Source organism: Mya arenaria, chromosome 11 (assembly GCF_026914265.1).
Source record: "Mya arenaria isolate MELC-2E11 chromosome 11, ASM2691426v1".
Classification (NCBI taxonomy): domain Eukaryota; kingdom Metazoa; phylum Mollusca; class Bivalvia; order Myida; family Myidae; genus Mya; species Mya arenaria.
This window is the reverse complement of record NC_069132.1, coordinates 63837880-63856273: the sequence shown is the minus strand read 5'-3', so window position 1 is coordinate 63856273 and position 18394 is coordinate 63837880. Positions and strand designations below refer to the sequence as shown.

General features: G+C 35.5%; 3 protein-coding genes across 3 annotated transcripts in view; 1 reads left to right on the top strand and 2 right to left on the bottom strand.

Annotated features, from left to right (window-relative positions):
- Window positions 1–237: 237 nt before the first annotated feature.
- LOC128209322 (DNA-directed RNA polymerase II subunit RPB9-like) lies at window positions 238–4378 on the bottom strand. Its single transcript, XM_052913308.1, has 5 exons — window positions 4241–4378; window positions 3845–3899; window positions 2627–2700; window positions 1777–1903; window positions 238–856 (listed from the first exon to the last, which is right to left on the bottom strand). The coding sequence occupies exons 1-5, from the start codon at window positions 4303–4305 to the stop codon at window positions 794–796; spliced, it is 384 nt and encodes a 127-aa protein (XP_052769268.1). The 5' UTR covers window positions 4306–4378; the 3' UTR covers window positions 238–793.
- A 6008-nt stretch (window positions 4379–10386) lies between these two features.
- On the bottom strand, window positions 10387–11869 carry LOC128207489 (uncharacterized). Its single transcript, XM_052910438.1, has 2 exons — window positions 11362–11869; window positions 10387–10847 (listed from the first exon to the last, which is right to left on the bottom strand). The coding sequence occupies exons 1-2, from the start codon at window positions 11554–11556 to the stop codon at window positions 10428–10430; spliced, it is 615 nt and encodes a 204-aa protein (XP_052766398.1). The 5' UTR covers window positions 11557–11869; the 3' UTR covers window positions 10387–10427.
- Window positions 11870–14073: 2204 nt separating this feature from the next.
- The window catches only part of LOC128209123 (saccharopine dehydrogenase-like oxidoreductase), a 31585-nt gene continuing 27264 nt past the window's right edge, over window positions 14074–18394 (top strand). Inside the window, exons 1-6 of the mRNA XM_052912995.1 lie at window positions 14074–14501; window positions 14875–14981; window positions 15963–16043; window positions 16638–16767; window positions 16974–17023; window positions 17632–17762. Of these exons, the coding sequence (XP_052768955.1) occupies window positions 14330–14501; window positions 14875–14981; window positions 15963–16043; window positions 16638–16767; window positions 16974–17023; window positions 17632–17762 (671 nt within the window). The 5' untranslated portion in view covers window positions 14074–14329. The remainder of the gene's footprint in view (window positions 14502–14874; window positions 14982–15962; window positions 16044–16637; window positions 16768–16973; window positions 17024–17631; window positions 17763–18394) is intronic.

Sequence of the window (18394 nt, the reverse complement as noted above, 5' to 3'; positions counted from 1 at the left end):
AAATAAAAAATACAGGCCCTGCTTCATAAATTCCAGATTTTTTTAAAGCCCAAAACCATTGTACAAGTGCAGGGCTTGCAGGCTTGTGCTAAATTTGACTACTGTGTACCAAGACAAGCATGATATATAAAATCATGAGTCCATTTTCTCTCAATTTGACTGTGTCCTTGACCTTGGATCTACTGATAAAATGGGCGATCTGTTGATCACAAGGAGTAATAAATACAAACAATATAATTCAGTTTCATTATTCTACATCAGAATATGTTTATTTACATGAAATTGCCCTTACAGTTTTAAAAAATAACTTGTAATAAAAAGGTGACCCCTAAAGCCTCTGGTCAACCTTTCATGCATTATGATCTTTTGTGATATTACATGTACTCTCCTTCACTGCCCAGATCATATCGTCACAAAAAAAACAATTCACTACAAGAATACCATTCTGGAACCAAAACCTTCATTTTTATTTTAATACACCAACAAAAAAGGACTACAAAACGTTTTACATGTATTTTTTTTTTAATTGACTCAATGAAAATGGAATTTGTTTTGTTTCTTTCCATTCCAAAAATTGTTTCATTTCAATTTTACTACTATCGGTGATGAAAACAATAAAACAAAATAGTAAAAAATAGGACACATTTTACAATTAAATGACAGTCCTCATTTTCAATACCAAAAATCACAACTTATGTAATTATTATCATTACAGATTAGAAAACAACATGACAAATGCTAAAATGAAACTGTCTGTGAGGAATAATGAACAATACAAATATCCACAAAGCGATCATTCAGTCCAGCGATGAATACATTGGCTGTTAGTACACACATAGTAGAGCCGCATTCCCTCCTGTAAAAAACACAAAGCTCATTTGAACCTTCAATTTAAGCCTTAATTCATAATAGACTATTATCATAAATTAAAAGCCAAATACATGCCTTAAGCTCAAAAGCTAAATAATCAAACTTTTAAATCATCCTGAAAAGTCAAAGATGATTTTCTTAAAAAAAAATTAAAGGTAAAGTTCCAGACTAAAATCAACAATCTGCAAACCAGACCAGCACATTCATTTAACTTCTGGAATGGCAACCGGTGGGTTTTGCAGGTTGTCACTGAGACATTCTTTAAGACAGTTTTTGAAGCTAGAATAACATGATTTACCATAGCAATTTATTGTTTCTAACAAGAAGAATAGTCATTCTAAAATGCCGTCCAGGCTTTTTTTTAATGATGGTTGCCTGGACATGCATCATTAAAAAAAAAGAAGCCTGGACAGCATTTTAGAATGACTAACAAGAAAAACAAAGTCATTAGTTTGTTTTCGAAAAAGGGCACAACTGAAGTGTGTCACTGTCTACACTTTCATCAAAGGGCACCTTAGTCATATATATCTGACATATCATCTTTGTCATGAGTTAATAGCGCATAGGAAATTTGGGATGCACCCCCCTCCCCCCCCCCCCCCACACACTCCCACCCACACACCTCTTATATTCTCATATAAACATTGGTTTAAAATGAGTCCTTTATTAAGGCTGGTTTTCCCATTTTTTTTGGAAAAATGACTTATACCCTTATATTTTCATCAACATTAAACTACAGTCTTAAAAATATTTTTTTTTTTAAATTCCAATTGTGGAGCCATATATATGGCAGCTCAGGGTAATTTAAAAAGCCTTGTAAAAACACTAAGGCACAATTTTGTTTAACTTGTTTCATAATCCATGAATGTAATCCATACCATATTAAGATTGGATTAACAAACAAACCTCAGCACGGGTACTGTGAGACTGGAAGAAGACGGATTCCTTGTGACCGCATCTTGGACATGGATGGTCATCTGTCCGAGGCAGTGTAGGGTCAGCGATAACATCACCGATAATCTGGGTCAGCTCACTATAAAACATAGTTTTACATTTACAACTAACCTGTCACAGTTTATAAAATATCAATGCCTATATGCTTTCAAAATATCTCGATTATAAAAATGATGCCTTCAGTTTATCCAAAAACAAAATATGATTTGTATTAGACAAAAAAACCATTAAATTCATTGATTAAAATTTTAAATATTAACAACCAATATGTTGTTACATTTTTCCCAAGAGATGAACGGCCAGCAAGACCTTAGAAAATGTGAGTCATTCTTTAATTTCCTTTAGTTAAAACATTACTGCCAACACCCCTAGATTTGTAACAGAGTCTATTTAAGCAGGCCTTAAGGAAGTCATTAAGAAAAGTTTATAAGTATATAACTCCCTAAAATGGACTTAAAGTTCCAAAATTGAGTCCTTGGAAGTATAAAAACTTCCATTATTTTGGGTAAAACTTCAAAATGTGAAGATATATCAACCCCTTAGTAGCCCCAATGCTACTTTATGGCATTATTTTGCAATAAGGCTTGTATTAAAAAGAATTGTTTGAAATAAATTTTGGTTGCACATTATTTGAATTCTTATCATAATAAACGGAAACGTTCTTAGTGTTTATGAGATTTAAACCACATTCCAAAAAAAAATTCTAAAATTCATGGCAATAAAGTTCAAAATTCCATTCTCAAATTCTAAGTGGAAGCCCTTGGTTAATAGGCAAAATATGTGACAGTTTAACAATACTTACTCCACTTCATGAGTGATTTTGTTCACATATATGCAAGGGTTTTCTGCAATTTGTTGGTAGTCACAGTTTCTGCACTGAAAAAGAAAATGTATTTCAAATATATATGCTTAACATTTTCAAATGGTCTTACTCTTTAATTAAATATTTCTTTGGTCTTAATTTTTAACCTTTAACCTAGTTAGGGTTTTTTGATGTACCATTAATTCAATTTGGGGCTCATATTATTGTTGATACTTTTCAAAAATTAAGCAACGATCAATCTTTTAAAAGCCTAAATACCTGCTATAACAACTGTAAATAAACTTGTCTAGAAGCAAAACCCCTTTTTTTTGTTCTTGTTACAACACAATAAATATTATTGATATGTTTTAAGAGACAAGAGAAAATATTTAAAGAGTCAAGAGAAAATATGTAAAACTTAAATAAACTTAAAACATTTACGGTCTTTAAACTTTGCAAAATAGATAACTTCTAAACCTTTTTTCAGAAAGATATAAATAACTAAAATATGAATTAATCTATTTATTAAATTTAATAATAGTATGCATACTGCAACTTTGGCTGATTTTTTTGTCAGAATCATATGGATTCAGCTGCGTACTCGCGTATAGGCAGGTACACGCTTGCATATTGTAAATCAGCAATGTTAATGTAAAATTCAATGTTATTTACAATGGCTAAATAAAATGAAAAAGCTTAATTGTACATTGGCAATGAATTGCATAAAACTGGTTAGTTATTTGGATCAGTGCAAGTTAGCCAAAATGTTTATTGATTGAACCTTTAATGGTCAATATGTATCGTCAAATAACCTAAAATGAACCAATCCAAACATTTAAATAGATCTGTTAACATACCAAAAGTTAACCTGTTTACAACTTATTGTGTTTTTTTATATTTATATATATTTAACGGAAATGGATGTTTCGGAAATATTGGATTAGGTGGAACTAAGGGATTGTTGGATTATTATGGACTTATTGGATGTTACGATATATATAAAAGGAGAGGATTATGTTTTGAGAGTAGAATAGTTTTTGGACTGAGTAAATATACATCATGACACTCTGTTAGGGGATTACCAAATAAAACGTGATTGAATGTTAGACTGTATTTCTCTTGGTTATCCTGCCAAGAGATTTTTAGGTTATACATATATGTACATACATGTATCTGGGGTCAGGGGATAACTTGATAATTCTTTATTAAAATACTTACAGCATACAGAAGATTTCGGCTCTCTTTATCTTCCTTTGGATACAGCATGTTATTGCTAAAATAAAATGTACAAACCTAAATATTTATAGATTAAAATACAATGACTAATTTCACTAAATGAGACTGTTGTGCAATACTTTATTAAGAACAATACATTTTCATTTAGTATATTAATGTTCATATAAAACAACCAAAGCAGAAGTCAAAACTATATGTCAATCAAAGAAACATTTATATATTTTATATGCAAAAATTACTATTCTGCGCATAAATATTACTTTACAATTGATTAATAGACAAGTTAACCCATTGGATATGACGTATCGCGAAATTGTGTGACATGGCAATCGGTGGCTAATAATCTTCACAAATATGTGACAGAAACTAAATGAATACCATTCTTTACAAAACTTGATTCCAACGAATCCAGGACCATCATCGTGTTGATCATATAGATCCATTTTTAACTACAATTAGGTGTTCTTCTTTCTCCAAAACAAAACAGAAATGTCCACTTCGGGTCGGTGGAATTACCGAAAACCCGAAAATCCCCGTAAATACCGAAAATCCCTTCCATTCTCTGAGGTATATAGCGTTTTCTTTAATACGCCCGGATATACTACTTTATTGTGTTCGAATGTTGTATGCCGTAATTGTTGGAGGTTGGAGAGGGGTGGGGAAGCCTAGGGAGGGTGGGGATGGGGGTCGTGGTGACTAAAACCCGGGACCCCCTTTCATTTTACATCGAGTGTGCGAGGTGGTTTGTACGCCGGGAGTAATTACTTATTATTAGTGTCATCGCTTGTATGCCATAGTTGGTTGTAGAGAGGGGAAGGGGAGTCGGTGGAGGGGTGTTGGGGTGACTTAAACGTAATCAAACGAAGTATGATAACAAGATTTATTCATTCAGTTTCGTTTATGAAAATTGTACTGTATTGGATGACACACCACAGCAAGACACTTAAATGTGTGATCTGATAAGACAGCAGACGGTAATAAAGATACACAGAAGTTGTGTACTTTACATGGGCTGGAGTTATTTTGTTATCGTAGATATTGATATTTAATGTTTCAACTTCAAACTAGTAATTCAATTGATATCACATTATATTTTTTTTATTGATTTTCTGATTTTTAATATGTCGTACATTGATTGTTTAATAGCTTTTGTATTGATATTGCTTGTAATTAGTTTATATTGTTGAAAGCGCCTTTGAACGTGTATATAGAAATGGTGCTGTATAAGTTAATCAATAAATAATAATTAATTGTGTATTGTGAACAAGTTGTGTGTCGAGAAAGGTGAATAACTGGTATCAAGCGGGAGTTGATTATACAATTGTCCTTATGTGTATCATAACGAATTGTATGTGTCTCAACTGTTATGTGGAATCGCTTGGTATGTTTCATTGCACAATCTCGTGAAGAAAGAAATGCAAATTGTACAATTTCACTTAAATACCATCACTGCACCTAAATACGAATCATCAACATCATATTAACATTGGTCATGATAGGAAAGTGTTATTAATGAATAAAAGCATAATCTAATATTTTATATCGTAAAGCATACCGTTTAAATACTTACATGCAATACTCGTCTCAATATCGATATGGACATGCCATTGTGAGATATTGGTCCATGTCTGATATCTATCAGTAATGACACCCCACTGTGACAGATTCTTATCGTGCGGTCAGTACTTGGAACCATGCTGTCACTGATGACTATAATACGATGTGTATTGAACCCCAATCAATGGCGTTCTGGTTCAAAACGGAATGCTCCTGTGAACCAGAAATTAAATCTTGTATTTACACGGAGGTAACAAGTAAGAGTACGCGGTGTATGAAATAAACATCGGAAGTCTGAATATTTATTTCTTAGTGTAATGCAGTTCAAGAGTACGTTGCACGTCAGTGTTTACGATATTAAAGAAATTTAATATAATACACCACTGAGGGCCATATGACATAATAAGGACAGGCCATTTACCCATCGAAGGTGTATATGGACCGAGGCGTAAGCCGAGGTCTGTTCACCTTCGGGGGCTGAGTAGGCGGTTATTATAATGCCATATGTCCCGAAGAGGTATATTATATGAAAGAGGATGATCTTAAGCGAAGTGATATTGCTAATTTTCGACCATATGAGAGCGTTCAGTTATGGCAGGATGAATGTGGACTTGAATTGGACCAAAGATTTGTATTATATATATATTTTTTCTAATTTAGATGAAAAACAGATTGTTCATTCACCGTGCCATATTCAGGCAACACCACGAGGAGGCGCTCTCGTCATGGCCCATCCCCCACCCCCACCCAAAACCTACCTTCATTTAGTTGAAGAAGTTTCAACACATTCCTAATTTGTTACGTACTACAGCTTCAGAGAACATTGAAATGCAACAGCATCTTCAAAAAATCATAAAAAATTGGTCTAATTGCAAATAACCTCCCTCCCTTATGGACTTTCATTTCGTATTATTTTAAGACGGACTGCTTATGCAATGTTAAAAATATTCATCAATTAATCCCGAAAGAAATCGATACTTATTTTGAAATAATCATCCTATTCTGCGAAAACAGTTAGGTTGCCGAAACATTCACGGGAATGACCGTAAAGTGATATGTTCGAATTAAAGGTAATTAACAACCGTCTTGCCACTATGACAGTACTCGTGAACTGTACCTTGTTTGTTATATAGACCTATCTAGCTCACAAACATTTTTCTATAAACCTTAATATCCCGTTTTAGAACTATTCACATAAAGGCATACCAGCATTTAAATGGGTTAGTAATCATACAGAAATGCAATGTTTTAAGTCCACGTAAGAGAGCTATGTAATGGCTCTCTTCAGCAGCAATGTAGCACTAACGCGCAAGGGTTGTGGCAAATGTAAAGCATGTATAATAATAGAAGTTAAATACACATATGATAGCCTGAACAGTCAGTGTATAAAACAAAATAAATAAAACATATGTACAAGATGTAAAACTGAGTTGACAAAACAGTTGTATAATGACTGTCAATTATCAATCAAAGCATACAAAGAACCCATGGCTAGAAAGATAGGTATAATGGTGTGACATTGTTGGCAGTACTGTTGAATGTCACGTCAATGCATATGTCTCAGCTTTCCCTAAAGGGGGACATAAACTGAAAACATATGCACCCTTTTTTCATTTTTTAAGTACAGTTGTTACTTCATGCGTACCTCAAAGACTCGAAAGCGAAACGCGAGGAAAATATGCCTGTAACATGTCATGCTGTCGAGCAAGTTCGAACTCTTCATGAACTTTTCCTGAACTATTTTTATTTATTTGTTGTTGATGCGATATAGAGAAATATTTTATCATAAAGCGATGATTAAGGAATAATCCATCCCAGTAAATGTAGTCGACATCAGCTAACCGTATTTATTGCTGGCCGTTTACAAAAGGAGTAATTGCATTTGCGACATGAGTTGCGCTGAGAGATATGCCACCTCAGTGAGACTGAAGTTTCCCTACAATGGGATTCACGGCGGGTCTCTGCAGCAACAAACTCACGAGCTTAAATGGGTTTCACCGATTGTCTAGCTCTGACATAAATGGTACACCCCAAAATTGAATTTACCATGTATATCGTTTGACATAAAAGTGCATGTTGACATCAGCTAGCCGCTATTATTGCTTATTATTGGCGGATGGTTTTCGACGACGACAAAAGGTTAACGCAATTTGGAAAAAGGAGTAGTTGCACTTGCGACGCGAGTTGTGCTGAAAGATATGCCACCTCAGTGCGACTGAAGTTTCCCTACAATGGGATTCACGGGGGGTCTCTGCAGCAACAAACTCACGCGCTTAAATGTGTTTCACTGATTGTCTAGCTCTGACATAAATGGTACACCCCAAAATTGAATGTACCATGTATATCGTTTGACCTAAAAGTGCCTGTTGACATCAGCTAGCCGCTATTATTGCTTATTATTGGCGGATGGTTTTCGACGACGACAAAAGGTTAACGCAATTTGGAAAAAGGAGTAGTTGCACTTGCGACGCGAGTTGTGCTGAGAGATATGCCACCTCAGTGCGACTGAAGTTTCCGTACAATGGGATTCACGGCGGGTCTCTGTAGCAACAAACTCACGCGCAAGCACTTCAAAGGGTATGACATGTTTTCCAGAGTAGACACAGCATGGCACGAGCAAAAATGATACAAAATGTTACACAATTCAAAAACACATTATATGAACAAAAAGACATACAATAAAACACATAACATCTAAAATGACATTTTTTTTGTACCGGACAATGGCGCACAGTAAATCCACAACAAACAATTGAATGCGCCTATGCATGAATTTGATGTTACTCCATATAATGGGAAATTTTCGTTTGGTAATTTTCAAGCTGGACATGATGAAGGCAACGACATCAGCATTTACGTAGTTTCAATTAATCTAGATGTTCCTGTACATAACGAATGTTCTGGTCTTACCGAGCGCCTTATCCGGTGATCTTATATATATATCGAAACAATTAACACACATAATTACAACACAACTGAGAAGCACAATTAAGGCGTTTTCGAAGCACAGCTAGACAAACTGATACATGACATAGGTCTTTAATATATTTAAATGTCCGCTGACTGGATTTAAATGTATGTTTTTTTAATTTCTTTGCCATTTTGCTTTCATCTATATTTGTTTTAATCGGTGGTAGCTGTGTGAATTATTTTGTTGTATTATTTTCATTTTAAAGAAGGATTTTGAAAAGTTATCTGCATTTCATACAGCGCCCTTAACTGACTGTGAACACAAGTGGAGGTTACACAATTTCTACAAACAGTAAAAAACGGGGACCAACTGACAGTTGAAAAGATGGAAATAAACTGGGCAAAAGAAACGCGAAATTATACACCAATAGATTAAGTTTGGTAAAATGTGGCAAATATCACAACAACACAAGCATGACATGGACATAAATAATGGTTGCATAGAAGTATTCATGTTGAGCTCCATTTTTTCGAGAACAACCTCAGTTAAGAAGGTCCATAAATTCTACATTATATAATGAAAAAAATGTGTAGATTTAAGTTGAAAATAGTTGCCCGTTAATTTTATAAAATTGCAAACATAAGTACAGCTGCTTAATTCAAAGTGTACCGATTTCTTACTTTGTAAACCGTTCATAGACATTTGAGGTTGTTTTCGTAGGAAATGGCCAAGGTGCTCCGAATGAAAACATCGGCGTACATGCATAAATAGATTGCATAGATTATAAATATAACAAAGTGACCACGAAAAAAATATTGCATAGAATAATCAACATCAACTCATTGCACACAATATCTGATACAGTACAAATAAAACATTACACAATCATGTGCTACTGTCACCGACTTTAATGTGAACTGATTGGTAACTGAATGTGAATTTGCAGTGAGCATTAAAAGTCCTAAATGAGCTAATTCTTGAAAAATAATTTAAATTAAATTATAATACCATATACATCTTTTCGTAAATTTTTACAGTTGTTACAATCTGTGAAATCTTGTCTTACTTAGCAAGTAGCGATGCTTTACTTTATCAAACAGTCGGCTAACCACAATAGAAAATCTGCACAAGTTAGAGAACAAAAGGTGACACACATTACATATAATATTAACATATATACAAAAACAACACTATCTTGAAATACTCATGTAGTTTAGTATTAAGAATTGTCTTCTGAGAACATTATGCCAAAATATCGAAATGTTAAACCGTCTCATTCTTAACAAATTAAGTTGGTAAATCCCAAACATCTATTTCAGCCGTAATTGCGAGTTAAAAAACGTCACAGATGCTAATATATTAATATGTGTAAACATCTATCTCATTACTTTTAATTAAAATACAATTTGAACTTTTGTATAGAAATGTGAGGTAATGAAACCAAAAAAATAAATAAAAAATATTGCAATGTGCTTCTGGCTGGATTCGAACCATTATCATGAAACCCTCAAAATATTCTTAGTCCCTGTGCTTAACACTACAGGCTAAAGCATTGAGTACCGAGTGGAGGTTTTATTAGGGGTGTGCTACCTTAATGGTCGCATACTTCAGGAACTGTACAAATACATTTCTATATTCCCCAATGTTCTTTCATATTATTTGTACACTGGTGACACGTCATCTTGTTTTGAGTAATAGCTGGATTATACACTCAATTCGCCCATTCTTAATCATCATGATTTAATTTCAGCTCATATAACTGTCTTAGAAAACAACACATTGCAGGGAATGTGTATCGGTTTAGTGGCAGTGAACTGCTACTACCATTCTTCTTTGTGATTACGCTTGGCTAGAATAAATCGCGTTATTAATCACAAGCTGAGGGATTTCGCTTTCTGTACGGCAAATTGGATTCGCACGCACGCAAGCACGCACGCACAACTGCTTTGACTGTAGTCAGTGGCAAAAGTACAATAAATGAAGACAAACTTCATCCTGCAATGTTTATTATGCTGAACACATGAACAGATACAAATTAACATTATTGACGAATGAAACGAGCACAATTACATGTACCGGCACACTGCCGACCTAATTCTATAAAAACAACTTTTTCAGTCCCTTCTCATTTAAATGTACTTTGTCTCGCATGGACTCGGCTGGAAAACGTATGTGGGGAAGCCGCAAAACTTCAACGAGCTCTCTCTTCCCCAGCAACTGGTTAATTCGTGCGCGCTGGCTTGCAAAAGACCTGTACCCCAACCCGTCCCGGAATGCTCCACGCTCCCCAATCTCCAACACCAGGATGGTAGATACACCACTGTCAAGGAAGTCCTGGGCAATGTGAAGTACGGCCGCCACTATGTCCTTCGGTACGGATGTAGTTGTGATATCATTGCCGCCCAAACTCACTACCACCAAGTCCGCCCCGTACATCTTCACCTGTTTCAAAAGTCCTGGTTTGGGTTTGGAAGCTTTCATCCCGCCCGCACCAAAGAAACGCACCTCCATAGGCACCTAAAAGAATACATTTAATATTGTAAATGGCTTCACAGTCGTTGCCTTTGTAATATTCTTTTCAATTATCACCTCATTGCAACATTGTTTTAATAATTGTCATCCGTATACTAGTATATTCAATTGAAGTAAAACATAATATATACAAAACAGAATATATATGCGGCCTTTCAATTATAGAATTACTACACAACTTATGACTGTAACATTTCACAGTGTACAAAGTGCTTAAACATCACATATGAATACATAATATATCATTGTACATTCAGACCTAATATTTAGTACGCTTAATTAGGTTGAGTCATTAAATCGTGACAGTAGGTGTTTACAAAAAGTCTACAAGCTGCACTCTCACAGACTGACCATCCTAAAACTTTTTAGTACGAGTATATTGGCATGTCGTTATATATGACAACTAGAAACAAACACGTATAAATCGCCGATGTAAGCTAACTAAATAGGAAGTTAGGTTTTACTGTACATAGTGAGTGAACATGAAAAAACAACGCACCTTGAGGTCCTCATTGCAGAATGCGTCTAGTCGCCAGACGTGACTGTCCCCGAAAATTGCAACTTTCTTCATTTTTAATAACAAGAGTGAACACAACATACATGCAATATATTTGAACACACCTTTATATATACTGACAATCTGACGATTGTGCTCAAGCCATGCCAAGGTGTTAATTCTGCTACAAACACTCATTACACGGTTCTAACTTTGATATATCAACAAGCGCTTTCATTAGGTACTGCGAATTCACACCCTTTTACCAAACACGTGAAATTTAACATATCACGTTCTCAAGGTGTTCCGACTTTAATTAGCCAATTTTAAAATCTGGAATTCGCTTTCAACTATTCCCCAAATATTCCTCGCCTTTCTTTTTAAAAGCAAATGCTTACAACGCTTTTCCTAAAATGTATTCACTAAATCTATATTGTACTATTATTATACCAAGAACAATACGAATATAATTGATAAAACATACATATATATATAAATAGAAACACTGACGTGCAATGTACTCTTGAACTGCATTGCATTAAGAAATAAATATTCCGACTTCAGATGTTTCTCTCATACACCGCGTACTCTTACTTGTTACCTTCGTGTAAATAAAACAGAACAGATATTTTATCAAGACTTGTACAACGTACATCATCTTCTTAACCACAAATGAATAATAAATAAACAAACACATGGTATGACATAGGTTATACATAATATGAAATAGAATCATAAATACATTCAAAAAAATATTCACATCAGGTGAGGATGAACAAAACTATTATAATTATAAGTGAAAGTTTATCTTCAAATACTCCTTTGTGTAAATACAAGATTTAATTTCTGGTTCACAGGAGCATCCCGTTTTGAACCTGACCGCCATTGGGGTTCAATACACATCGTATTATAGTCATCAGTGACAGCATGGTTCCAAGTACTGACCGCACGATAAGAATCTGTCACAGCGGGGTGTCATTACTGATAGGTATCAGACATGGACCAATATCTCACAATGACATGTCCATATCGATATTGAGACGAATATTTCATGTATGAATTTAAATAGTATGCTTTATGATATTAAATCTTATATTAAGCCTTTATTCATTAAATACACTTTCCTATCATTGTCATTACAAATGTTAAAATATGTTGATGATTCTTATTTAGGTACAGTGATGGTATTTATGTGAAATTGTGCAATTTGCATTTCTTTCTTCGCGAGATTGTGCAATGAAACATACCAAGCGATTCCACATAACAGTTGAGACACATACAAATCGTTATGATACACATAAGAACAATTGTATAAATTAGGCACACAATTGTTAGATATTCTTTTTCTTATGTACAAGTGATTCAAAGGTAATATTTCTACTATTGATACAACCTTATTCATTGTGATTTGACTATAATGTTTTCTGGCTTCATGTAAATGACCGTCCGATACTCGTATTGGGTATCATATGAATTGTAGTTAGAAATTTACATTATATCTGCCGCCATGTATATATGTTTTGTATAGGACCTCATTTGCCATGTTTATGGTATGAGAGAATAAACCGTGTTTGACTTTGACTTGGAATATAATCAACTCCCGCTTGATACCAATTATTCACCTTTCTCGACACACAACTTGTTCACAATACGCAATTATTATTTATCGATTAACTTATACAGCACCATTTTTAACCACACGTTCAAAGGCGCTTTACAACGAAATAAACGGATAACTGATTACAGGAAATATCAATAACAAATAATACACCTTTAAAACATTCAATATACGATATACTTAAAATACGAATAGCAACCAAACACAATGAAATGTGATATTGAACTAGTCGTTAAAACATTAACATATATGAAATTAAAAGGACTTCCCGGGATTTAGCCATCCCCCTCGTCCGACTTCCACACACCCCTCCACCCACCAACAACTTTGGCATACAGGACGACCAAAATGAAGTATTAAATATCGGCGTACACACCCTCGCATACTTTTTTGTATACGGTAAGGTACGACCCTACCCTCCCTTACCTCTACAATTTGAAATGAGATATGTGAAAGTAGTATTTGAGACTTCTTCGTAGCCACCACCCCCTCCTCCGACTCCCCCACCACTCTCCAACCAACCTCAACCACGACATACAACCCACTTAAACACAATACAGTTTTAAACCATACTGCATACTCTTGTGTATGTACTTAGAAATATGAATGGGGTTCCCGGGGTTTAATCACTCCCTGCCCCACCCCAACTACTCCGACTCCCCCACCCCTCTCCAACCACCAAGATATACAGCATACAACCCACTAAAACACAATGCAGTTTTGAAGGAACGGCGTAAGAACCTCCTCGCATACTCTTCTTTTGTACGAACTTTTGAAAATGAAAGGGGGTCCCGGGTTTTAGTCACCACGACCCCCATCCCCACCCTCCCCAGGCTTCCCCACCCCTCTCCAACCTCCAACAATTACGGCATACAACATTCGAACACAATAAAGTAGTAAATCCGGGCGTATTAAAGAAAACGCTATATACCTCAGAGAATGGAAGGGATTTTCGGTATTTACGGGGATTTTCGGTATTTACGGGGATTTTCGGGTTTTCGGTAATTCCACCGACCGGTCCACTTCCGGGTAAATACTGTCGCTTACGATAAAAACGTTAATTAATAATTCAACTTTGTGGAACAGGCACCCACAGATGAAGAAAGTATCACGATATATAATTATTATTTCATTGATCATCAGCAGAATTTGTGTTTTGTTGTGGTTTACCGATTTATCTGGACATCTTTTTTACGTCAACTTGTGAACGTAAGCGATCTCTCCAGGTTCCAGCCGGCAAGCTACACGTCTGTATCCGTGGGCCGTATACGTGAGTCATTCAATAAAACAGCAAGCAAACATTTAAACGCGCAATTGTGTAGCCTTGACCAGGTAGCGGATAAACAAAAAAACATGTCTGACGAGAGATATGACTTTGTGGTTTTGGGTGCCACCGGGTTTACGGGGCAGTTTGTTGTCGACGAAGTAGCAAGAGTTGCAGACCAAGAAAAACTCAAGTTTGCAGTTGCAGGGAGGTCCATGGAAAAACTGCAGAAGGTCTTGACGGAATCGTCACAAAGGACAGGTAAAGCAGATCACAAGTGTTTTGTCTAGTGTCCCTGTTAAACTGCATGAATTATGCATGTTTCTAAATAAATATCCTTAAAAGAATAAGAGAGAACAGATCAGTCATTAAATGTTACATGCTAAGAGTAAAGACATGTCACATCATTGGACAACCATAAACTACTACTCTAATTATTTTTAAATATTTTAATCTAATTATTTTTAAATATTTTAATCCAATTTGCAATTCTTTTAATTTTAAGATCAGTCTTAATTGTCAAACTTTTCTGTAGAATTTTGCGCAAAACTGACATGGTTACATGTATGTTAAAATGGCATATTGGCATACCTTTATTAACCATTTGTTATTTTCCTTATTCTTTATGTTTTAGGCAAAGAATTAGAGGAAACCCCCATCATTATTGCTGATGTGAAGAATGTTTCTTCCTTGGAAGAAATGTGCAAAAAAGCAAAAGTGGTTCTCAACTGTGTAGGCCCTGTAAGTCTCTGTATTACATGTATGCACTAGTCAATTGTAACCGTGGCCCCCCAAGGTCAGGTGCATACATGCCATATCCCCCGGCGGGGGGAAAAATCCCCCGGAATTTCGACCCATCCCCTGGTCCCCCGCCGGGGGATTTATGTCCCCTGGAATTAAAAAAAACAAACAAACTTGCTTAAGGTTGACAATGGAAAGCATCAATAATATTATGAGTGTGAAATTCCATGAAGGACCATGATGACCAGGTCCAAAAATTATTGTAATTTGAGTGTATTTTTGTATTTATTCTTATAGTATAAATGCAGATATAGAGCAAATTTCGTCGCTTAAAAATCCCCTGGTGTAATATCAAAATCCCCTGGAATTCAGACCAAAATCCCCTGGGAAGCCTCTCAGAAATATGACATGTATGGTCAGGGGTTATATTGGGGGGAAATGGGCCGTGCTTTTACCTTCAGATGACCCTGCAATGCCTAGTGAATGCGGTGGTTTTGTTTTTCCCGGTGAAAATAGCATGGAATGGGCCTTAACTAGGATGTGTCTGGGGTGCAGGGGCATTTGGCGGGGATTTTTACCAGCAGTTTTTTCCCGCAGCGCGGTGATTTTACCAGGGAGAAGGTGGACTGAAAGTCAAAGTTCCTGGTATTCCCCAGACCTAGGGGGGCAGTGGTTACAATTGACTGGTGCATTATTATAATATGGCACTTGCTTTCCATTGATTAGCATGTAGTTTGAAACAACTGATTCAAAGTTTATTCAACCCAATAATGCTTTTGTATGTCTAATGTTTGACTAGTGTTAAGTTGTTATTTCATGAAACAGGAATCAAGTGAGATTGCATGATTTAGACACATTATGCTACCTACAAGAAGCTATCATTGATTTATTTGGAACTCAAATGATCAAATATTGTATTGGTCTTTTAACCACATGAACTGGTAGCAGTACATGTATGTTTATTTATAATAATTCTTTCAGTATCGTTTCTATGGTGAAGACGTAGTTAAAGCCTGCATAGAAAATGGTGCCCATCATGTTGATATCAGTGGGGAGCCTCAGGTAAACTGCTCTAGCGCTCTTTTTCAAATGTGTTTTATTTACAACTTTCTCAACTGCAGCTGAAGTCCATTGTTTATTGCAAGGTACATGTACAAAAATTACCCTGGGGCTTGATAATTCGTATGATTGTTGTCAATAAAGGATGTATCACATTTTTTCTTGAGTAGCTGATATTAGTCATGACATATTTTAGGGGTTTAATGATGTCGTGCTAATCCAATCAGAACACAAAATTGAAATAAAAAAGACGTCATAACCCCTTTACTGTTACACAATATGAATGTAAACTTTTGTCTACACAAAGGACTAGATGAATGTGAAAATTGAAATGTATCTGATTTTTTTTGCCTATTTAAAGGGACTTGTTCAGTAATTTTAGTGTCAGTCATTGGAAAAAATAATGCGTGAATTTTGAAGAAAACATGTTTCAATGATAAAACACCATCAAAAGTTCATATCAGACCTTCTTTTATTTATTTTGAAAATATGATGGAAATGCTTTATTTCTGCACAAACTGTTAACCTAAACTCAATGAGGGAGTCCTTTTAAAAGCAACTGTTTCATAGATGTGAAATAATTGAATAATGCTTCAGTACCTTGAGAAGATGCAGCTACTGTACAGTGGAAAAGCCCGGGAGGCAGGTGTTTACATCGTAGGGGCATGTGGGTTTGACAGCGTGCCCGCAGATATGGGTGTAGCCTTTGCAACTGAACAGTTTAAAGGTAATAGTTGCTAAAATTTAGTAAGTGATCACTCTGATTACAATTGTGTTGTTTGGTTCTGCTTGTTTTCTATATTATGGGTTTTCCAATCAGTTTGACAATTACCCCGGAACCTGAAACCTTCGATTTTGCTCTGCCAGCAATTTTAAAAATATAAATTTTGCTTTATATTGCATTATGTACATTTTTGCATGTTTTTTTTGCAGGAGATCTGAATTCTGTTGAACTGTTCATTTCTTTGGAAGCTGGGCCAGATGTAAGGCTTAAGGCATTTTGAATTTTGGTTTGAATAAAGATTGCTGATAATTTGCTTAAAAATCAAAAGGTTGCATGCATAATGTCTCCAATAATAATGTATGGTAAAGAATTAAGATATAATATTGCTTAAACAAATATTAAAAGAAGAATATGATTTTATATCTCTCTATACATATATATGTATCATGTTTCCAACATAAATGACGCAATGCCATTGGTCCAGGACTGGTCACACAGCGAACCCATATTTTTCCATATTGGCTCACCAAAATTATATGGAACCAAAATGGCGTCTATTTTCTGATTCCGATGAATATATGAAACATTTAAACATGTAAACAGGTTGTCAACGTGATATATATGTTATAGGGGATATACGGGGCACAGAAAACCATATTTGTGTTCAAGCTTCACTACCACCCGATATGGGTTCCTTTGCCCCGATTATCCCATATCGGGTCACCTACTAACCCCGTAATTTATAATATTTGTTCTACATCAAGACAGACTAGCCCCAGTCAGGTTTTTTTTCGTCATAGCTCTTGTTTCCACCTTAAAACTTGTTAAGAGATTCATACTCACTATACAAGTATATTATCCATTCAGGGTCTGGCCGGCAATGTGACAACCCTGGAAAGTGCCCTGCATGGTTTTGCCCACGCGGCCGAGCTGAAACCACTGCGCAAATCTCTCTACCCAAACCGTCTGCCAAGGAGCAAATACCCGCTAAAAACTAGGTGAGATATCAACTAATAATAGTGCATGTTGGCATAGGAGTGCTTCAGACTTCATTGAAAATTATCACCATTTTCATTTTGACATTCATTTGTAAGCCAAGGTGAATGTAAATGTAAATAAAACCCCATTTTGTCAACTTACAATGGTGACCATCATTGGATGAACATGCCTTAATTTAAATTAGAGCTTGGCATTTGTTGTTAACTAGCTCTCCTATATGACATACATAATTTGTTTGCAAAGGCATTTTACCACTGTCAAGGGAGTAAACATATTACAATTTGCATCAGTTTAATTGAGTTTTTTTGTCTGAGCTGCAAAATGGCGGCTAAAAGTTACAGCTAAGAAAGCGACTGATAATTAAAATACCAAGCAAGTTCCTGCTTAAAAATAGGTGAGATCTCCATTTTGGCATAGGAGAGTTTAAGGCTTAATTGACCATTATCACAATTTATAGCTCGCAAGCCTTACACTCTGGGAGGTGAACATATTATGTAATATATACTACCTACCAGGTGAAAACAGATTCCAAAATATCTATTTTTCAAAACGTTTTGCACCAATCTTGCAGCTCAGACACAAAATCCTCACTTAAACTGTTGCAGATTCGTAAAACATGTATCCCTCTGTG